The sequence below is a fragment of the Phymastichus coffea genome, unplaced genomic scaffold (assembly GCF_024137745.1).
Source record: "Phymastichus coffea isolate CEN01 unplaced genomic scaffold, Cenicafe_Pcof_1.1 PCOF00038, whole genome shotgun sequence".
In the NCBI taxonomy this organism is placed as follows: domain Eukaryota; kingdom Metazoa; phylum Arthropoda; class Insecta; order Hymenoptera; family Eulophidae; genus Phymastichus; species Phymastichus coffea.
This window is the reverse complement of record NW_026706849.1, coordinates 2020787-2044897: the sequence shown is the minus strand read 5'-3', so window position 1 is coordinate 2044897 and position 24111 is coordinate 2020787. Positions and strand designations below refer to the sequence as shown.

Sequence of the window (24111 nt, the reverse complement as noted above, 5' to 3'; positions counted from 1 at the left end):
TACATTTGAAAATCTAATTTAAAAAGCAAAAATTTAAAAATCTATCGGAAATTTTATTGTATGTACAGTATATTTGATTTTTTCCTTTATTTTCATCATGTATGCAGACTAAGTTCCTATTCAAAATTTATTATTTACCTTCACCTCTAAATCTTGAAATAATGCTAGATTCAGTTTTTCGTACTAATGTTTATTTGACCGATAATAATTGACGAAAATACTGTTTGACAAAAATACTGGTAATAACAATAAACTGGTAAAAATACTTTTAATATCTAGAATAAAAAAATAATTATTACGAACATGGATTAGTTTGTAACCCAATTTGTAAAACAACAAAAATTTTTTAATAAATTTCTTTAGAACAATGTTAGTCATCTTGGAACTACCAAAAGATTCGAATACACATTTTCATATGATAATTACTTGGAATAAAACACGTAAAAAAGGGAAAATGTACGTTTTTTTTCTTGGAGTCAATATTATAAGAAAATATGATCTGGTAGTTAGTATTCATAACTATTCATTGTAACAGATAAATTAACAAATAACAGTAGAAGATTTTATTTTTATCAATTTTATTACTAATAGTTTTCACCAATAAAAGGTATTTTATACATGACAATAATAAACCAACTTATTCTAAGGTATTTAACAGTGCCCAAATCTAACACTATCGACGAATGCTTTGAATTCATATAAAAAGTTCCGAATTTTACATCAAGTCTTTGCTTTAATATGCTTACAGCTAAACAAAAATTTATATTTCTATATTTTTATACAAGTGATTTATATGCTGACTACGTTTAATCTTATCAATGACTAAATAATTATTTGACCAATGCTCATCGATAATCAAACATCAACAATTCTTCAAATGAAATCCGATACAAAAATATAAAATTTTAAATTAGTCAGTACATATAATTGGATTAAAAGCCTGTTTTGTAACTTGAATATACATATTGTTTCTATCAACAACATTCAATCGTATACTTCTATGTCATTTCGATTCTCAGACATTTTAATAATCATTAATCATTAAAATATTAAAAAATAAAACCACACTTTTCCGTCGACATATAAGAAAAACTGTACTACATATACATAAGCATTAAAACTTATTAAAGAAGCAAAATAATTTGAAAAAGTAATGTCAATAAATCAATGTCTAGGCATTATCGATAATCGATACATTATTATTTTATACTTTTAGTTAATACTAAAGTACTTAGTATAAAAATTTTTATTTAAGCCGTGTTTGTGAGGATACATGGAATAGTTTGAAGGGGCAGCTTTAAAGTTGTTGCGATAAAACTATTTTAATGAAAAACTCCAAACATCATAATAAATAAACGATGCTTTAATATTATTCAAATTCTTGTCCCATACGTACGATGATTAGAATTAGTTACTGATTTTAAATCATTCCAAATAAACTAACTGTAAGTAGAACTTGTGGCTCGGAGTACAATAGATTATGAATAAATGTGTAGTTAGCAGATTGTTATTATGTGCATGTATGTATTGTATAGATAGAGCAATGGTAATTGTAGTACAATTTTTGTCGTCCAAGAGCGATGCATAAATATCTGGATAAACAGTCGAATTTTTTCTTATTGAAGGTCTAGCTAGCTTATATATTTTCGCCTAGAACTACTCTGTAAACCTAACAGAATTAGAATTTTATTTTTATAGCTAATGTTCTAACTACAAGATCTTATTTGTATTACTGAATATATTAACTTGGAAGTAAACTCTCTTATAATTCTAAGTTTCAAATATGACTAGAAACTTCCCCATGTAATTTTTTTTCGTTCTCGTTGACCATACATATTTCTTTTGGCAAGACTTTATCCGATATAAATTTAAGAAATAGCCGACATTTTTATGTCGTATTCTCTTTTTTTTCTTTAAGAAATACTAATTGTAAGTTCTGTATCACATAATTATTTTTTCTTTTACTTTTGTTTCTCAACACGACGTTAAGCATAATAAAGACACTCGCTCACTTGTCTTATTTACAAAAAAAAAGTTTTATATTATCTATGATCCTACTCAAACTCACGAACACGTGGCAGACCTAAATATAAACATTTTTTTCCTTTTCTTAATTAAAGAAAGTACTCATTAATTACCAATTTTGTTCAATTTTACATGTTTCAAACGAAGAGACAAACTTTATCTTCAATAATCTGATTATTCATAGCCATTAGTAAATTATTAAAACTTTTTATATACTTCACGGGTTTTTTCATTTTTGTTATTGATATTATGACATTATTCATTTCCTTTAGATATGCACAAAGTGCATACTATTAATAATCACATAGAAAAGTGTCTATAAATTTCATAAATTTCAAAAAAAAATTACATTATGAAGCTAATTCAATTAGTACAATATCATTATAAAGCATAAATTTCTAACTTATTTAAGGCCTAAAAATACATTCAATTCCATATTGGGTTGTTGGCTCACTCTGCACTTTTTGATAATAGTAAAAAATGCAGTAGTCAACAAATTAAGGAATTTTAAAACATAAAAATAAAAATAAATATTTGATAAAATTTCAAACAGCCTTTTGCTCTATAATGTAAATGCTATTCTTCTTTTGGTAAAGAAAGTGCTTCAAAGCATAGATATTATCGGCTCAAATGAGAAAAACAATGGGAATGTTAACAAAATGCCAAAATATATTTTATGTATCACGATTGACTGTTATTATGATATTTTTTTAATATCAAGAAGAATTATGAATATTAAAATGATTCCCAAGGAACCATTATTTTTAAACATAATTGAAATTTCATGACGCATTAGAATAAGATTTTTAAGCCGATCATATCTACAATTATGAGAGTATTCTTTTTACACACCCAAATCAGTCCTAAAAAGTTATTCCATATTTGTGATTATAAAGTTTGATAGATCTTCGAAGAATATCCCTATAAACTTATCAACAGCTTGGGATAGAATATATTGTGAGATGGTAACATTGAAATTCCTGGTATTATCTATGCACTATTTCATATTGTGCATTTGTTTTAGTAAAGTTACTTTGAAGTAGCTGTTTGACTTAGCATTTCTCTTAATGGCTTGATAATGATTCACATCCAAAAAGAATATATTCTTCTCGTGACAACCAAAAAGGAGTTCCTTTCATGTACTCAGGAGGTGTTTTTTCTAAGAAATAATGACAATCAATATATTATAAATATTAAGATTTTTATAGTAATTATATTATCTTCAAACTAGATAAAAATATTTACCAGGATGTACAGCTAAAGGCACATAAGTCGATCCCATTGCTACATTCCAACTGTGAGTACCAGGACAACTCTTCACTTCCAAGATCTGTGCATATTCCGGAAGAATTTTTTTCAAATCTAGTTTCAATCGTAACTCGAATCCAGCCAAGTCTGTATTTCCACCTGTAAGAAGTATGCGGGAAAGGCAACTGACTCTTATTTCTTCTGGCAATCCTTTTGTGACTTCTTTCAGAACTTCAGGTAAATCCATACTGACGTACATAAGCTCTGGAGCTGTGTACAACTCTGCTCCCAATGAAACTTTCTATAACAAATTATACATAATTAATATATTAACAAACCGTAAAATTTAACGACTTTACAGTTTATTAATATATTAATCATAATTTTTATTTATTTCATGATTAAAAACATACCCAATCCTTTTTACAGTTTGCATAAGTATCAACTCTTATATCTATATCTACTTTTTCAGATTTATTTTGTCCACCTTTATGTAGTCTGTCGGATCTATTATTGCACTCTTCTTTTCTTATGTCAAGACTAAGCCTACATCTTTCTTTCACTGTAGGGTAATCTAAGTATGATATTGGAATTTCATGGAATTCTTTTGGTTGCCAATTCATTGCTTGTTTCAGATAGTATGCTACGTGCCAGCCTCCAACAGGTATAAGTTTCCACCTATTTGGCATTACCCGCCCATTAAATACAACAGCCACAGTTGTACTCAAAGCACCACTGTCAACGACAATACAAGTTTCTACTCCAAGCATAGCACATGCTGCTAATGGTTTTGGAACTAAGCAAACTCTGTAGATACAATAATGTTCATTAGTAAAAATACATTTTGATGTACTACATTAAATAAACCAATGTGTCTATCTTACCTTGCTACTTTAACTTCTTGAAATAGATAATGTAAAAGTTGTTTTCTAAGTAACGGATGTATTGCCAATGGTTCACAGAACATAAGAACAGCATTTGGTTTTTTGAGTGTCTCTGTTAAACTCATTTGACGAAACAGATGATCTACAAAATCTTTGAGTACTGAAAATGTTCCATCAACAAGTAGTGCTTCAGCTGGATTAAATAGATTGATATTTGGTATTCCTAAAACTTTTTCTGTGTCTGTACAGTAACCATTAATTAATTTCTGGTAAATAGGATTGCATCTAGTATAACAAGATGCATCATTAGGATGCAATTCTATCCTTCTCTTCTCTCTATAAAGCTGAACTGAGTTGCAAAATACACAAAATGGTCCACTACGAGGTGGATCTTTTATGGATTCAGGCTCTGAAAGTTTCAACAATTTAACAATAGACTTCTTTGTAACAAATTTACTTTCCAATTTTCTTCGACAACTACTACTAGGAATGTTTTGTACAGGTGGAAGAATTGGCTTTTCAACTTGATTGTGAGTTTCACTGTTATATTTAGGGAAGCCAAGCATGGAAAAGTGTCTTCTTAAACCAAAGTTAGGAGTAATAACCCATGTATACTTATTTCCTATTTCTATAACTACTTTAACACTGGAACCTTCAACACAGTTCCTCTGACATGTATAGCTGCTGCAGTTGCAGCATTTTGGAAATGAGTTCTCATTGGTCTCATTCAAGGTTAAAATCATGTGCAGCCGATAACACATAGCTTTAAAGCTGACACTTAAATTTTGAAGATACTTCATGTCAGGGAATTGAAATTGTACTGTTGATATAAGTTGTAACCATTTCATTTTCCTGAAAAAAGTATAATGTAGATTAAGGACATTATGGTAGGTTGTTATGTACGGTATATATACTATATTTGACTTGTTCCTCAATGCTTTAAAGTTTCTACGACTATAATTATTTGTAGAGTAAGATACTAAAAATATGTAAATTAAGTTTATTCAGACTCATTCCTCATTATGACAATTATTTAAGGACTTAAGAAAGTCATATGCAACTGTATTTCCAAAGCTTAAATGTGTCATTAAACTCGGGAAGAACTTTGGTAATTGTCCTTGATAAATAGTTACATTATAAACATAAAAATGTAATGTGCGTAAGAACGACCAGTAAATGCAAAATAAAAATATGAAGTTGGAATAACGCAAAACGATTAACCTCACTCACCACAGATAATCCGTGTCGGAGGTTTTGCGTAGGTACTTGCAGGTGCTCCCGAAGGCTATTATATCAGGTACGTCGCACTCAAGTAGGATCTTGATCCAGATTTCTTCGGGGAAAACCGCGGGATCCATGATTGTAGATGTGTAATGTAATATGTGTGTATATGGATCCTCACGATGTAAAACACACCAGGTCAAGATAACCAGGAAGGTGAATGACGAATATAGTCGTCGTTTGCGAAAAAAAATAATAAGCGTATATAGGTACAGATAAACGAACGAAAAGCAAATACCGCCCAGCAGTCTACGCTCGCTCTACTGCCCGCAGCAGCAACACCAGAGCCGATATACACGAAACGAAACTTCTCTCTCTCTCTTTCCTCGCTTGACACTCCCCGAAATCTGCGAGAATACACTAGTCAGGTTCAAGGTTACTACGTTAAAAAACGTTCTAACTGCACACGCAACTTACCGCCCGTCGGTGTTGTTTCTATTGATTTCAAATATTATATTGTCTGCTGCGCTGAATGCAAACGTTACATTTTTATTATAAACAAATGACCTCCAACTAAATGTTTATACTTAATGTAATCTCTCAATAATTTTTAACCATTTACTCTAAAGATACATTGTAGAAGTTGCATCGCAGTTACGAAAACAAGTGTTAGGAAACAGTTTTCCTAATGAATAACACAGAATATCTGATATATTAAATCAGCAATTTTACATTTCAAATAATAAATTCATACAATTATTTAATTAAAGAACTGGAGCACGAGTTGATTTCCCATGCATGCCTCTATAGTTTACAAACAATGTAAAGTAGAGCAATAGTGATGAGGTATATGGAGCCGTTGTTTTTGCTCTGCTTGATGACATCAATATAGGTATAGATCACTGCATTAATATGATAGCACTTGATGTAATCAATGACATCACAGGGATTTTTATAGGCTCGCATACACGAACTAAAGGATGATTCATTCTGAGCTTAATAGGCTTATTATACGCGCGGGATCATGTAGTTTGAGATACAATAAGTTAAATTTTTTTTATACAAAAAAAAAAACGTTTATTACAAAACCGTACAAAAATAAATATCAACATGGTTTCATACATCATTTACAGAGTAAGCTTAATACTGCAACATTTTTTAGGAGTGAAGTTACGAAAATATATAAAAGTAAGAATTTACGCTACTCCTAGTAATGATTTGATGTACGGATTATTATGAGCTAATACTTCTTTTTTCCAATTAAAAACTTGCTTTTTCAATTCTTCGACCGGCAAAGAATCGTCCAAATCCTTGCATTTCCTCATAAACTCATGGATAATTTGTTCACCTTCCTAAAATATTCAATAATATCGTTTAAACTTAGTTTAAATTTGAAAATCTAGTATTTAAAAAATTGTGTTTACTTTTATAATTTGCTTTTTCTTTTCTGGATCATTAGAACCTTCAAATACTGCACCTTGTAAATCTTCCAGCTCTGCTTGTTTTTGTTTGGCAAACTAGATATAAAAACAATATCACTAAATTAAACATTTTTCGAGTTTTATTATATCAAATTATTTTTATTACTGTGAATATTCACCTCAATAACTTCTTCAGGGAAACGTGCCATTCTAGCTACGTGAATACCAAAACTCTGGTCACATATTCCAGGCTTAACTTTGTACAATAAAGTCAATTTATCTTCAACAAGAGCAGTAACATGGAAATTTTTGACAGTTGTCACATCATCTGCAAGCCTAGTGATTTCATGAAAATGTGTAGCAAACAAACAATATGACTTTATCTCCTTAGCTAAATGTCTGAAGAAAAAAAATTTACGAAATCAAGTAAAAAATATAGTTGCAATGAACAGTAAAATGTAGTTAAGCTTACTCAGCAATGGCCCATGCTATTCCACATCCATCATAAGTTGAAGTTCCTCTACCGAGCTCATCAATAATAACTAACGAATTATTAGTGGCAGTCTAAAATCATGGTTTTAATTAATAAGCAATTACTTTATAGTAACGTAGATGAATTACAGGCATTGAAAAACTTACTCTTATAATTGCAGAAGTTTCAACCATTTCTGCCATGAAGGTAGAAAGACCTTTAGTCTGAGAGTCGTCGGCACCTATTCTCGCTAGAATAGAATCAAGTAATGATATAGTAGCTTTTTCGCATGGCACGAAGCTTCCAATATGAGCCATTAGTGCCGAAACTCCAATGGATCTAATGTAAGTACTTTTACCACCCATGTTGGGTCCTGTTACAATATGAAATCTGCTATCTGCAATATAAGTTATTAAATTTAGTACATAAATACATAACGACAGAAAGTAAATAAAAATGTAAATACCTTTTTCAAAGTGAACGTCGTTTGCAATATAGTTTACTCCCTCTTGAGATTCTAAGCATGGATGTCTAACTTGCACAAGATGAAGTTCTTGTGCTTCACTGGGTAACATCTTAGGTCGAACATATGTCTGATTTGAGGAAGCTGCAGCTAGAGCAAATGAATTCAACACATCGAGAACTGCGACCACGTTACCAATCTGTTTAATTGGAGGTACATAACCAGCTATATAAAGATGAAATACAAAATATCATAAAATTCTTAATCTTAACATGTTAATCTAAAAGTTGAATCAAACAAACCTGCTGTCTCAATAATTTCTTTAACAATTATCTTTTGTTTATCAGTATAATTATCTTTATCACTTAGGTAATCTTTATTCAGTTGTTCCAATTCTTTATTTCTAAACTTCACACCACTTTTGTTAGAATCCAATATATTGTAGTTGTTGTTCTTTCTTAATGATTTCTCTTCTTTCAAAGTAATCCTGAAATGATATCCGTACTGTGGATTATTTTCTAACTTTATATTTTTTCCTGATTCCATGTTTAAATCATCAGCGACTGTATTCAATGTTGCCTGGATCCTCTTTTCTTTTTTATCCATACTAACTTTCAATTCTGTAAAATAATTTATTATCACTTTAGTTTATTGTTATTATTTAGTCAATGCATTAGAATTTTAAACTTTTACGATTTACTATCCTAAATTAGAAGTAACAAGAAACTCACCTTTAAGCTCATCATCAAATTCTGGTTTCACCAAAAATTCACCCTTGTCCACGGCTTCTAAATCAATCGTTTGTTCAACCATCTGCTGAAATTTGTCCATTTCTTCAAGAAGCTCTTTTAAAGGATCGATAAACATAGCTTTGATAGCAGCAATGTTTGAAACTGATTCGAGTTTTTCAAGCAGAGTTGGTAGATGTGTCATACATTGGAAAATTCTTTAAAAAAATTAATAAACAATCGTTTTTTAATCGAATGGTTTCTAAATATACAAATAATATCAGAGAAATTTTCGATTGTTAAAAAACTACAGTAATATATGTACTTATAACAGTCGCTGAGTCCAGCTTTCTTTCTTGCAAGCTTCTTGGCCAATTGTTGTAAATCAGGTACACGACGAAGACAGTCTTCACTGACGACCGACCTAAGTTCTGAATCTTCAAGGAAACCAGCGACGACGTCGTGCCTATCCTTGATGAGTGCAAGATCACGCAGAGGTTGCCTAATCCATTGACTGACAAGTCGGTGACCCTGAGCTGTTCTGCATCTGTCCAGAAGACCGAGAATGCTAGAACTAGCGGATACATGCGTTGCATCAGGATGAGGCTCAATGTTCAAGGCGTTTATCGCTGCGGAATCGAGGCGAAGATAACGGGTACGTTCGATCTCTTCGATTGAGTACTGGTGCATATTACTGTCATCCTCTGTTAGCTATAAATAATTTCAGAATTTATTATTATCCTAATACTTCTTTTAGTGATAATTTGTACATAACACTGTAGAATTTACACGTGTCACTTTTACATTGGTGTTTTTTAATTACTGGCAAATTAATGATAATTTTATAAACTAAAGTGTGAATTATTTTACTTAAGTGGTAATAACACAATGTAATTTATCTTGTTGAAATATAATGCGATATAAAATTGAGTAGTATTTGTTAACGTGTGTTGTTATATAAAAAATACCGAAAAACATTTTTACCACCAAATAAAAAGTACTAGACGACGATCATCTATTAAATAAGACATCAAACTTTTTAGAATTACACTCACAGCTAGGTAACTAATCAAAGCAGATGTTGCAGCCATGGCAAGTTTTAAATTGGTTTGAGGTATAGCTTGAGCATTCTCTTGCTGTCCTTTGGCAAATCTGATGATATTATTCAAATCTTGAATCAAGTTGCCTGTACTGAATTCGCTCTTCTTTCTTGGAGTAACGAGAACATTGTTTCGTTCCATCAACTACAATCAATTTACTACGTTAATACCAGATTATGAATTTTTATGATTATATTTTGAGCGAAGGAAGAGTTGATTAAATGGTACCAGCTTAATAGCTTGAAAATCTGGGTTATTTTCGCCCATTTGTAAGATGCACTCCTTAGGCTTGAGCGATACAACGATTGCTTCGAGATCTATGAACGACTCGTCATCTTTGAATTCAGATACCGAAATCAATGATTTGATAGTATCGATACAGCTGAGACCAACTACCTGTAAAATATTTATTTTTTCTCAATATCTGGGGTTAATATTGTCTTCAAAGTGTTCATCTTAATTTACGTTTATATGGATACCTTAGAAGAAGTTTCAGCGCCAAACTTGACCGCCATAACCACAGCCTCGACAGCGACTTCAGCGCTGCTGAACAACAGATCCTCAAATTGAACTAAATTGCCCGGTGAACCTTTGTACTCAAGGACCCAGTCATGACTTTTAGAAGAACCTTGATTTACATACACCTCTACACGATACTGCTTTATCAGTAATAAATCTTTTACGAAACTCTCGAAGTGGTTCTTGTTCAAGATGACGCTGTCAATCTTACTGTGCTCTGTAATGTGATTTTTATATTACTATGCCATAGCTATTTTGTATTATAGACCATTTTTGTTTGAAATTTTTTTTTTTTATTTGAACCGTTTTTTTTCTGTTCAAGTTATTGTTATACGATTTATAGGGATAATACCGATGAGTAGTTTTTTTAATTATTTAAGAAAGAAAATATTGACCTTTCTGTATTAAATATTATGAAACTAAAGGACTTTTCCAATTGTTCTATGCAACATTTTCTAATTGAGAGTTATAAAGATCATATCCTATCGATGAAAATAGTTAAGCCAATTTTTTAAATTAAAAATATTGGACTTTGGACTTCATTTGGAAATATAATAAAAGCTCTGAATTGCTTACTCCACAAGCTATTTGTATTGTCAAATAGTTTTGCAATTTGATCAAGATAGCCTATAACCATAAAGAAATTAAATTTTGAACTGACTGGTCACACGACCTATACCGAATACGATTCATTACATGTTTTCAAGCGGAAAAGTTTTCCCAATGTTAAAATCAAATTGGTGATTCGGAGACGTTAAATTCTTCTCACTGTCTACGTTCAAATAAATTATTATTAACTAAATTTGTATTAACTAATACAATTAGTTGTATGCAATGTTACTTCGAAATAATTAATAAATGGCATAAATAAAATGTGATTCATACGTGGTCCAATTTTCTTGCAAACTGACGTGGTCTTGAAAATTTCTTGAGCGGCGAATAGAGCGTCATTTCCATGTACTGTATAATAATCCAATCTGTTGAAGAACCTTATGGTACTACTCGGTTTCTAGAACATCCAATAACATTGCACATCTCATTACATAAATCGAGTTAATGACTCCTTCAATCTTACATCGAACCTTCTCTCACGGAAGTTGAACGTGTAAAAACAGTAATATTTTATCACGAGCTTCGATCGCGCACCAACGTAGTGCGTAGTCTCGGAAAACAATTATCAGCTAGTAACAAGTATCTGTCGTGGCGTTGCACAAGTCAAAGAGCATTTTACTTTTTGCAGTGTAGACAAACTAATTTAGCGAAATAAAAAGTTTCGTAAAACAATCGCGCGAGGGAGAAAAGTACAAACGAAAAGCACTGATAATGTGGATAATAAATCTCTCGCGCGCAGACGGAGTGGAAAGCACATAAATCAGCGGCAATCTGTAGTTTGAGAAGAGCATTTTGATATAGGTCATTCTCTACTCGCACGAACGTTAAACAATGTCAAGGATGACGGACAACTTATTACCTATTTTTATGCGCATGATTTGAATTCCTGCCGAAGTATTGGGTATGAAACAGTCAACGAAGATTGGTCAGGGAAAAGCAATTTTTCATAAAAAAAAAATATGCTTTCCAATTTATAATCCGAGCTCTTAGGTGCGCATACTTTCTTGCAATAGCCAATCAGTAATTAACGTAAGTCGAGTGAGGAACAATGAAAGTGGGAAGAATATATAATAAGACTGTCGTAACAAGATTTAAATGTTACAATCATTATAACGAGTGCATGTGCGTATAGGGTCACGCATCTATCTCCGACGAGGTCAGTCGTTGTACATGGGAACTTCTCCCATCGGACATTCGGAAAAAAGAACATTGACCGTTCATACAAAGTGCTCCCGCACGTCAACGGTTTGAGACTTTTTTTCGGAAAGCGTCTACGTTGCTATTTGAACGTAATGTCATAAAAAAATTGTATTTTCGCATGTTATTTGCAGTACAGCATGGCTAACGAAGAAAAAAAAGAGTCTTCAGCGATTACTGTATATTAAAAACACTTTCATAAGGGTTGAGATAAAGCATTCCCAGAATTGCGAATCATTTCTATCAAGTGACAGGCGATGATATTTTTTTCATTAATTTATGCGGATCTTGCTGACCGTATTAAACGATAATCTATCATTTATTTGAAAAAAAAAATCCACTGTGGACAATTCTAACGTAGAAACTATTTTTCGGAGTCATCACATACAACGTCACTGAAGATATATATACGATTCCGATAATTCTTTTTTTTTCTCGACAGATGTTCACTTTCGTCATTGGACTACGTGAAATCAGGAAAAAAAAACTTTCAATGCATTTGTCTCATCATCATATTCTTTCGCGCCAAATACATAGCAAACTAAACGAGTCAAGTTTAAATAAAAAAATGTTGTGGGTAAAGTGGGTATTGTTACAGAATACAATGGAGCGTGAACGAGTTCGGGAAAACCAATCGTTCGTTATGAGATTCATTAGACTTTTTTCTTTTACTTCGACGTATCAACTGATTTTGTTTTTTTTTTATATGTGATTTATTCGACGTGTTTGGAAATTTTAATAAACTACAGAAGGAACTTTAGAAATAGATGAAATACCCTCACATACATTGCTCAATCTGATATGCTGTACTTAAAGGACTAGGGTTATTATGAAACTAAGTGATTAAAAAAAAACTGACGATGACTTGATAGATGTATTTTACTATGAATTGTTATATGATTCATCTAATTATGCATGTCACGCAAATTATCTCGAACAGAAGCTTTGACATTACCGTAGTTCACTATCTGGCGCCTAAATATTTAATGAGGATTCTCGTATTAAAATTGAAATTATATCCAAAAGTGGCGTTGAAATTCAATGATGTTTTATTCTTCATAATTAAATATAAAAAATGTGTATAACCTACTGGTTTAGTTGTAATGAGTGCGTAATAACAAAGTCAAAGGTCGCATCCCTGAGGGAAGGTCCGATCGACATGCGAAAGTAGGGTATCGCCAGACTGTCAGCTTGTAGTGAAAAAGAAAAGAAATAGAGATAATTCTTTTCTCGAAACTATATTAAAGACTCATGTGTATATCTGGAGTAGATTTTTCTCGTTTGTATAGCGCGCTATCAGTTGTATATTTTCTCCGCGCACTCTTTTTTCATTCAAACGACATTTCACTTTTCATCTTGTGTAAGCAAGAAAGACGTGTAAGTGTATTATAAACAAGACGTTGAGCACAAAAGACCATTCGACATATCCATCTTCAGCCATATGAATCAGCATAAATACATTTTTCTGATATTTTTCTGTCGATTCTCTGCTCAGGTAGTCAAGTACCCGCGCGCACAAAAAGGGGATTTCCAGAAAAGGCGCGACGATGCTTCTGCATATGAAAAAAAGAAAAGCAACGGTCGTATAGTAACAACACAGCCAGCTTGCAGCTGATCTCGATGATTATGCAATTTCTGGAAATCCGCTTATAGACCTTATTTAGATGAGAGCACGAGTGTGTGTCACACTGGTCGGCCGAGAGTTATGATGCACTCGCCTTTGTCGTTTCTTACCAAATATAAGAGGACGACTGGTTTTCTCGCTCTTTTAATCAAGTTTGCATAGAGTTCTTTCAAGGCGAATAAACACCCGCGTTACGATGGCTCATTCATGAGTTGGGATATTGGAAATGCGACTGCGAGACTTTTCCTTGCTGTAATTTACACGATTTATTGGTCTTTTTTTATACCAAAACAAATAATTCTTGAATTTTATTTTTCGGATTCAATTCAAGTAGCTTACTCGACTTTTTAAGTTAATTCAAACGGCCAAAACATATGTACGATAAAGCTTCATATATGATACGAGACATTGCTGCGTTAATTATTGAGGCCATCAATTTATGTTGAAAAGGCGATAAATTGATAATTCTTTTTGTTTGATACAGTTTTTAATGCGCCTCTGTTTTAAATTTAACTCTTAAGAGTAGTGTAAATTTATTTTGATTCACATTAAGTTGTTTGTTGACTTGGTATGCACATGATTGTTTCTGCTCATGTTTTTTTCCAATAATTGCAATAAATATAACCAATTCAGTAGCGCTTACAAATGAAAATTGAATTTCAAATTTTTTAATTGAAATTTCAAATAAAAAAATAAGCACTTTACAATCATTTCAATCAGCAATAATGACGATGTATAAAAATATTAATAATGTGTTGCTTGAAGAAAATGGAGACTTGACAAAATATCATTCTGAATAATACCTTATTTTTGCATTCATAGACTGCAAACTTGTAGGCTGTACTTGAATGATATTTATCAATACTGACATATGTGGATTGAAAACGCTAAGACTAAATTTCACTAAGATTTTTCTAGTTGTAACATTTCGTCACGACTGACCCAAAAGATGATAGATAAATTTAATAAATGCACGCCTATAAAAAGTATGGCTGTAATCATTGTATGGCATGCCCATTGTATCATTCAAATGTTACTCCAGCATAGATTGTTGGAATTAGTACATAGAAATGTATTTAATAAATTTTTTCTTATTAGAAGAGAAAATTACATAATATTGGCCGATAAAATTTGGTAAATCCCTCTTTTTTTAAAAGATCGATGGCCTGGTGAGTGAAGCCATTTTATTTATGATCTAATTGGCTGAAAGAAGTAATGTGGGTTACTGTTATGGGATAGCATGTAACACACGTCTATTAGGTAGATAGTGTTATTTAACACAGCAGCTGATATGTTCAGCAAATTTACGTTAATTGATTTGATGATTAAGGAATTTAACATTGATATATTATCAATTAGCTAATTTAATGTAAACTAAACCAAAGGATTCCCTGGTCACATAAGTTTATTGGATATATTTGTTATAAACTTTAGGTTTGACTAAATGTTAGGAGCAATGAAAAGAATTATAAATTGATGGATTAATTGCTATAAAATACTGTGAAGTAATGACGGCTTATTCAGTATAGTATTTTGTTAGAAAATTTTCTAAATTATTAAAGTTACAAATGTAAAATAAACTTTAAAATTGTCACGGCTGAACAGTTGAAAATTGACAATTATGTTGATTGTTGAAATTGAAAATTTTGAAAATTATTTTAAGTCAATAGTACTGACTAACCTAAAATTTATTTACAGCATTTTTGTTAAAATAATAAATCTATTAATATAGAGATAATCTACAAAAAGTTTGAGATCATATAGGCGAATATATTAAAAAGCAAAGAAAATTAAATCATCAGGCGCAGCTAACAAATCGATTTACGAAGGTAAAAAATTAGAAACAAACTATGTTCGCTGTCCATAATCTATAGCTAAACATTTTACAAGTTACTATGTTATTAAATTTGAAATGGTTCTTGGAATATCAATGTATTTGAGTAATTATCAACTAATTAATATCAATGAATGTTAAGCATTTCAAATCCTAGAATTATTTTAAGTATTATGTATTTGAGAATTTTGAATTTTCAGGATAATGGATTTTATTTTATTCAAGTATCTAACTGCATATTAATTATATAAATAAGAAATAAATGCGCGAAGTACGCTTGACGAAATTAGTAAGCGAATAACAAATAAGCAAATCGAATAATCAATAGTATAGGTCAAAAGTTACCGATTAAAAAAGTAAAATGTGAATGTGAAAAATCATACTTATTTCTATCTCAAATACGATTAATCCAAGAAGGTAATTCTTAAATTATTTGCTTTCATTGAAGATGGAGTATCGTTACAAACGAACGAATTCAAATGGCCAGAGCGACCAGAGTGTATATTGTTCGCGGAAACATTTGAGTATTTAATCAAGAATAAATTTCATTGTGTCGAAGCTCGGTCATTTTAGAATGATGAATAGAGTCCATCAAATGGTGCTGACTATTTTCTAAAATGTTTTTAGATACATCAATGCGATAGATGGTTACAATGAAAAATAATAGTATCATTCGATAAACTAGTCATACCATTTTTTTTTCATTGATTTATTCTTTGGCAGAATAATGTAAGTATTTTTACAATACTAATTTTCATACCATAAATATTAATAATAGGATAATCAAGAGAAATTTCTCTTTCTGTAGAATTTCAGATTATTGTAATAAATAAATAAATAATTTACAACCGCCCGGATAAATTGTAAAAGATAAAACTTAATTTATATAAAAGAAACTATTATTTTTTCCCTTACCATTATCCGATAATTGTGAAATAACTATACTGTTTCACCCTTTTTAACTCTTGTTTCACAAATAAGACAGCGAAAAAAATAGTCTTGATATATAAATTTGTTTTAGACTTTGAATGTCGTACAAGAAACAATCGACACTACGCATGTTAATTAGAATCTTATAAAAATGAATGTGAATTTGGAGAATAAAGAATGATGGCAATTTAAAACATGAACTTATCGCACGAGTGAAAAAAGAAACTAACTTATAGCGCTTATCGAGTCGAGTTGCGGAGCAAAGAAGCGACGGGGGAGGGTAGCTTGGCGTTGGCGGCGTCTGCTTTTCCGTGGAGGAGTAACACTTTCGTAGAAATCCACGCGACGATAAACAAACGAGAGCGACAAACAGGCAGAGAGCGACTTACGCATCGAAAGAGGGAAAACCTTCAATGTCAGGGCAGAGAACGAAGAGGGGGGTTGAGAGCATAAATGATCTGCTGCTGACCGCTTGACTTACATGTATGCGGCGATCGCAGTTTGAGTATAGTAGTGCCACTGCCGCATAGCTGCGCGCAACCTTACCTTATTTGCTCGTCGCGTTTCTCCCCAACTTCAGCAACGACTTAAGCCCTCCTCAATATAAGGTAATAATCATGTATTTCATTCGTAATTTTTTCCAAAGGTTGTGTGTGTGTGTGACGAGTTAACATGTCAATATTACGTGATTCGATTGAGCTTTCGTAATGTAGTTAGTTAGTAATACGATTTCGTCCGTCGTTATATGTATATAAATGTGACGTTATGTTTAGATATTCGCCATTTTTTGCAAAATGTTTTTTTATCTCTGATGGAAAAGATTTTCTCGTTACGGTTAATATTTTTCTACCAATGTGCGAGCTTCAGGAAGCCATGGTCGACTGAGCTTTCGTGAGAATTATTTAAAATTATATAAAATTTGTAAGTTGGATATAGTTTTCATCTGTCTGCTGGTTTCCAATTTACCTCACATCTATTGCTTTTTACAAAATTGTAGTTTGTAAAATTTCTTTAAACATTCTATTAAATTTAAAGAACGAAAGTATGCAAAATGTTCACCCTCGCAAATGTTCATATTAATATAATTGCTTTTTTATTAATGTAATTACGATTCGGTTCGTCATAAATATTTCCAATCACTGTTTTGTATTGTTGATGAAAAGATGAAACGGCAATCCAAAAATAAACTTCTATAACAGTGTAGTTTGAAATTGTAAATTACGACGAAAAATCAATTTCGCAAAAATAACATGTTAATCATAACACGTGCGTATATTGGTAAAAATAAAAGTAGGATTAAATAAACTACGAGCGACAATACATAAAGTTATTCACGCGGTGAAAAATAAGAATGAGAAACGGTCTCGTTGATCGTTCTAAAATTATGCTATAGATGAGCGTGATGTTTTTGTAAATGGGTCAGGAAAGTGGCGAACGAAGGAGTGCGATAAAGTCTAGTATTAATCTCCGTCTCTCCCGGAGAAGAGAAAAAAGCTCATGCCGGAGACCGTGGCATTGCGAAAGCTCCGAAGCTTGCGAAACCACGCTACACTATCACATTCTGCGCGCGTGGTGAATTATTGAATAGCTCGAGATAAAGGTTGCTGTGCGCTAATTGAATTATTTTGCCGATGAAAATGATTCGCAACTTTGCCCCTTCGGAGGAACATCGAAAGATGCTTAATCCAACGGTAACCGAAAATTTTGATTGATTTCAGAGAGCCCGTCGAAACAAAGAGATGTTCGCCCTGGTGGTAGTCACCACCCTGGTGAGCCAATCGCTGGCCGCGCCATCAAACTGCGGCACCGCATCGGTATGTGATTCGTATTCCGGTCGTCAAACACTGCCCGGATCCAGTCAAACTAAAGGTGGCTACAGTAGCTATTCAAAATGGGGCAGCAGTAGCAGTTGGTCATCAGGACCCTTAGTGGGTGGCACGTCCAGTCCATCGGCCAATCTCGAAACGTTCGACGACGGCAACTTGATCGGCACAGGAGGCCTAAACCGCCCGGGTAGCTGGAGGGACGAGAAAAGTTACGTAACCGACGACCGTAAAGGCAAGATCGACTACAAGGCTAGTCAAGAAATCACCGGCAACAGCTACAGAAAATCAGCCGAGTCGAGTTACAGCTGGGGTACCCACGACTACAATGAGCCCAAAGCCAACAGTCAGTTTATCCACAGTAGTCAATTCGATGGACAGATCCGAGACGTGGAGAGGGACATGGAAGCGTTCATCGGTCAATTCTCATTCGGCGCTGGCAGCACCGTCAACCAGCAAACGTTGGAAAGTTTCAGAAGACAAGCGGATCAGCTGAGCAGACAAGTGACCGGCTTGTGCGACCAGGCTGACGTGAACAGCGAGCAGTATCGCCAATTGCAACGTATCAAGCAAAACTTCGACCGACAGGTGCAGTTGAAACAACAAGAGATCATGAACTTCGCGGTCGAGAGTAAGCACAGCATCAGCGGTAGCATTGGCAGCAGTAGCGTGGGTGCTTCATACGAGCAACCACAGCCGCACTACTCGACTGTACCGGTTTACCCGGAGCCAATTTACCAAGCACCCGTCACGGCCAATCCAGTGGAGATACAACGAGAAAGGGTCCAACAAGAGTGCAATAAGTTGCGCGCCAACATCGACAGCTTCTACAATAACTTCGTCACCGCAGACTACAGCACCTACGATCGCGAGGATACTCTGACGACATTCCGAGCACAGGTGAACGCTCAAGTTGCGACCATCAATCAGCAAATCGCCAATCTAAGGGTGGAGAGCGCCAACTTCGAGTACCAGCGTAATTTCGTCGAGGAGATGAACAGAACGTTCGAGTCGTACGTGACCAACTTGAATCAGCACATCAAGGACTGCGAGGACAGAATTCGCGCCGAGCAGCTTAGGTTAATCAAGGAGCAAGAGAGAATACAAAAAGAGAAACTAGAGCGAGAGAGATTGGAAGCCGACCGTAGGTATCAGGAGAATTTGCTGAAAATTCAAGAGCAGCACGACCGAGAGCAAAGGGAATTCGAAGAGCGCCAGAGACTCGAGGTTGAGAGGTTGGAAAAAAAGAAGATCGAAGCTGAATTGGAGTGGGAGCGCAAGAAAGAGAAGGCCGAGAGAGTGACGTACCAACCACGACCACAGCCATCCTTGCCGCAAGTTCAACTTCCAGTACAAACCGTCGCGCCCAATGTCGAGGTTGCACAGAATGGCGGCTGGTCGCACAAAGTCGACGTGCATATCAGCGGCTCACAACACCACGAGGTTTCGGGCAGCGGAGTCGGCGGAGCCAGCAGCGGGCAGCAGATCCAGTATCAACCGGTTCAAATTGGACCTCACATCGATTTCACCGAAATCCAGAACAAAATGAGCCAGGAATTCAACCGACTGGTCAGCAGCGTCAACAGGCTGTCCAGTTACAGCATGCAACTTACGGAGAGCAATCAGCAAACCATCAATGCTCAATTCCAACGCGATGCTAACGAGCTGCGTCGTAAAATTGAGAACTTGTGCCAGGAGAGTAGTCAGTACCACAACGATCACGTCTTCAAAGCTGCCGAGGATTTGAAACGAACTCTCGAACAATCCTTCCAATACTTCCAGCAGGAGTTAGCCAAAGTATCGTCGTCGGGTAGTTTCCAAGACAGCTCGTCTTGGAACACTGGTAGCCGGTACACCAATGTCAGACAACCACACATCAGCAATGTTGAGATTAATCACAGTAAATCGACTGAATTCGAACTCTCTCACGGAGGTCGCGGAAATGCCGGTCAACAGCAGGTGGTCTGCGTCGAACAGTACGCCAATCAACCATGTATCGAGCCTGTTCGAGTACGCCGCGATGCTGGAGGTAATTAAGGGAGGGATCCCGCATACACAAATTTTACGACTGTCGAGATAGTCACGATTTATTTGTAAATTTATTTGTTAACTTGTAAGCTAACTTAACTTTAATATGAAAACTACTGCCAATTCTTTTCTTGAGTATTTTTCCTCATCTAATATTTTTTTTGTAATAACCTATAGTTCGATCAAACGCGTTTTTATTGTCATTACATTTTTTACTCGACTTAGCTTAGAAAGAAATATACATCGACATGTAACTGTTTTTTATTAATAAAATGCGTTAATCAATCATTTTACATGGCGTCATTCCTTTCTTTTTTATGTACCATCTTCCGTTATTAATTTTCAACCTTTCAGGTGCTCACTTCCTATTTAATTTTATTATTTTTGTTTGACGAAATTCAATCATTTCAATTATCAAATAAATTTTTTATCCCTTATATCATATGGCTAACATTGTAGTGGAAATCACAATGTATCATCATCAAAGTATTGTCACAGATCGAAAGGCAAGTTTTTTTTAAATTATTTTTTATGATTGTAAGTAAACAGTCAATTCATGTCTTTTAGCAGAAGATAACTTGTGTTTTCCATCTTTCCAGATATTATAAAAAATAAAAACAATCATTCGTAACATGCATTATCAACGTAATTCTAATCATCAAGTGCTTTTTGGCATGAATTGACGGAAATTTAATCGTTTGATTTCGTATCATTTCAAAGAAGCTTCATCCACATATAGTTTTATGAAAATACCAAATCTAATCTTTTTATAGGATACTACTCTCAACAACATGAATTCAACTTAGGCGAGTACACACCACGACAACGTCGTAATCAGAGACGTCGTTATGAATTTGAAACTGAAGACTATTCGCAGCAACACGTTGATCCACAAATTGAACTCAGCGATTATTCTCAACGTATGACACATACAGAATTGCCTCGCAATCGTCAAGAATCCACCCGAAGTGACAGCTACAGAAAACGAGATGACACGCAAAATCAAAACTCACAGCTTGACGAATTGACGCGACAAGAGAATACTGATCATCATTCGCAAAGAAGTCACTACAGTCCCTACAGTTCGAGATATGGTCAGCGAGAGACTGAGGATTTATCTCAACAGTACGTTCAGAGTGGTCAAAATGAAGATTTACAATTATATCAGAAACCACGTAATGGAAGGGCTCAGGATGAGTCTCAGCAGTATGTTCAGAGCGGTAAAAACGAAGATTTACAATCGTATCAAAAGCCACAAAGAGAAAGAATCCAAGTCACACCGAAATCCGAAAGGTTGGAAGACTTTAGTGAGGAAAGTCTTTATGTGGATAATCGTCAACGCGGATCATTACAAAAGACTCAACAGATTGAAGCTGCTAACTTAGAACGTGAGCAATCTTCAGCTTCTACAGGAAGAACGTTGCTTGATCAGAGACTAGTAGTTGACGAGCCACAGGATATTGTGAAACCCATTATCAAACCCGGAAAACTAGGATCTACACGTGACGTTAACGATTATAGTCTTGAGAATAGTGGCTTCTATGATAATCCCAAATCCCAAGAAAACTCAAAGTTAAATGACAATCTGCAGCAGAGTTACCAAAGACCAAGTCAAACGCAAACCATTGAAACGCATGGAAAATTGAGTGACGAAACACAAAAGCCACGTGGTTCGTCAATTAGCCAGCTCACATTAGAGAATAGTGGTTTTGACGATTATCGAAAGCAAAATGAACAATACGCGATAACTGAAAGTCCCACTGAACAAGTCACGACATTCAAAAATCTGGTAGGTTCTCAACAATCCGAAAACTTGACGTTACAGAAAAGTGGTTTTTTTGAGAATCCTGGACAAGATCCAAATTTAGAAATGATGGAATCATCAGAATCTACAAGAAATAAAGATTTTGTCCAAAATGACGATAGGCAACAATCGTTGGTAGGTATGAATTTCGGTTCGGAAATTCAGCTGGGAAGAAGATCAAATTTGAGACCTGAAAGAATCAACTCACATATTGGTGATACACAACAAAATCTAATGGTACCAGCCCTTTCGACGGAAAATAGCAAGTATAGTCAGAGAGAACATCCAATGGAACAGTACATACACAATTTACCTCAACAGAATAGACCACCATCTCCCAATATCATTGATCTTGAACCTGATGAACCTAATAGTCAATTTGTAAATAATAACAGTCAAGATAAAGTTCTTTCGTCAGAAGATCAACAATCTTTAGTAACAGCATATCCTCCAGTCAAACCAGCTCCTAAACCAATCCCAAGATACACTAGACCATGGCAAGTAAGTCAAAATAGAAATGAGCCACATAAATCAGAAAACGAATATTCGAAGCAGTCTGGAAATCAGAACACAGTCTTAAAATCTAGCAGTTCTCAAAATTCAAATGAATCTAACAAACCACATGGACTTTATAGAGGTGATTTGCCAGGCCATTCAGAGTCTACAGCTGAACAACCTGTGTACATTCCACCACAAAGTACACCTGTCCCTAATGTAAAACTAAATACTACAGCTCCAATCACTGAGACACCTGGACAACCTGTTGAACCTGAAGTTTTAACACAAAAAACTCCATGCATAACCGATAGATGTCAAGATAATCAGTTTGATGAATTAAGTCAGACCTATTACTACCGTCAACAACATCAACAAAACATAAGATTCTCTCAGCAATCTATTCATAGTAATCAGCAAAATCTGGAAATGTTAGGCCATCAACATCAAAATCCTTTTTACCAACAAAACAGTCAGGTTCAATTTGATAAACAAATGAATCCAGTTAATTATGCTCCAAAAAATGGATATACTTTTAGGTACAGAGATCAACAAACAAATCATTTAAGTATTAATCATCAAGGATCAACTCATTCTTTTGCAACAGAGCCTACATCACTTGAGCAAAGAGATTTATTAGGATTGAATGAACAAGAAAGCTTGCATCAACAGGTCCAAAACCCATCTCTTGGCAATTCATCTGGTCAAAAAGAGTTTAGCCAACATCACAGTACTTTTACTTATAATCAACATAGTAATTACTCACCAGATGATGGATTTCCAGCAAGAGTTATACCGTTAGGTAAGACACAATCTAAAGATATATGGGCTGATATAGAATCGACTACACGACCAACATTTTGGAATAGAGTAGGTCATAAGATATCAAATGCATACGATAAAGTCAAAGAGAGTGCAAGGATAGTCTATGGTTGAGATAACTGCTTAATACCTTTGAAAAGATAACAAAGTTGCACTCTCAATGTATTTGTAATTTATCAGCTTTGCAATTTGAATGCGTATCTTTATTCATTTTCTTGTGTTTGTAACAAATCAAGGATGCTTTGACTTATCAAAATTGTAACTAATGACCTAATTTAATTTGATGATAAAAATTGTTATTTTAATGCTAAATTTGTTAGAAACTTGTACATGAACTCTATTATTGTTTTTCATGTGCATAGTGTTAATCATAAAATTCTTATATATGAAAATCACAAATAGTTTTAATGTATTCACTTATTACATACCTCTGGCAAGCTTTTGTAAAATCGAACAAATGTCTGTTGAGCTGTTACATCTAAAATTTAATAAATCAAATCATAAAATAAAAATTTTTTATTTTAAATATATATATTCGAAGGTTATATATAAATACACATACCCATATCGAGTTGTTTATTCGGTTGGACAGCCATTTTTACTTTGATATATTTAAGCTGTGATCACCTTACTAAATAAAAACTTTAAATTTATATCAAAACTATTATCTATATTTGTAGAATACTAATTTTCCCAGAATGATAAAATCCGAACGTATCTTCTTTGTTAGCTTCCTAATCATGGGGTTTCTATCTGGTTTCTATATTCTGTTTTTCCCGCGCACGGTGGTAAGGTCACTTTACTTTATTTTACTGTAGATGGCGGTCGATTTTTATTTCTATCTATAGTAACTATATTATT

The 24111-nt window shown here is 33.9% G+C and overlaps 3 protein-coding genes across 3 annotated transcripts; 1 reads left to right on the top strand and 2 right to left on the bottom strand.

Moving 5' to 3' along the window:
* Positions 1–403: 403 nt before the first annotated feature.
* LOC131663700 (uncharacterized) lies at positions 404–5745 on the bottom strand. Its single transcript, XM_058934255.1, has 5 exons — positions 5388–5745; positions 4158–5009; positions 3687–4080; positions 3271–3574; positions 404–3184 (listed from the first exon to the last, which is right to left on the bottom strand). Exons 1-5 carry the CDS (start codon positions 5513–5515, stop codon positions 3090–3092), a joined length of 1773 nt encoding a protein of 590 aa, XP_058790238.1. The 5' UTR covers positions 5516–5745; the 3' UTR covers positions 404–3089.
* A 714-nt stretch (positions 5746–6459) lies between these two features.
* Positions 6460–23900, bottom strand: LOC131663712 (DNA mismatch repair protein Msh2). Its single transcript, XM_058934279.1, has 15 exons — positions 23813–23900; positions 23679–23728; positions 10967–11090; positions 10042–10298; positions 9791–9958; positions 9518–9706; positions 8788–9173; positions 8466–8680; positions 8037–8354; positions 7738–7959; positions 7439–7668; positions 7272–7363; positions 6979–7198; positions 6803–6895; positions 6460–6730 (listed from the first exon to the last, which is right to left on the bottom strand). The coding sequence occupies exons 1-15, from the start codon at positions 23844–23846 to the stop codon at positions 6575–6577; spliced, it is 2754 nt and encodes a 917-aa protein (XP_058790262.1). The 5' UTR covers positions 23847–23900; the 3' UTR covers positions 6460–6574.
* LOC131663711 (mediator of RNA polymerase II transcription subunit 12-like) lies at positions 16758–23802 on the top strand. The gene is made up of 3 exons (XM_058934278.1): positions 16758–16886; positions 17997–20130; positions 20903–23802. The coding sequence occupies exons 2-3, from the start codon at positions 18018–18020 to the stop codon at positions 23362–23364; spliced, it is 4575 nt and encodes a 1524-aa protein (XP_058790261.1). The 5' UTR covers positions 16758–16886; positions 17997–18017; the 3' UTR covers positions 23365–23802.
* Positions 23901–24111: the final 211 nt, after the last annotated feature.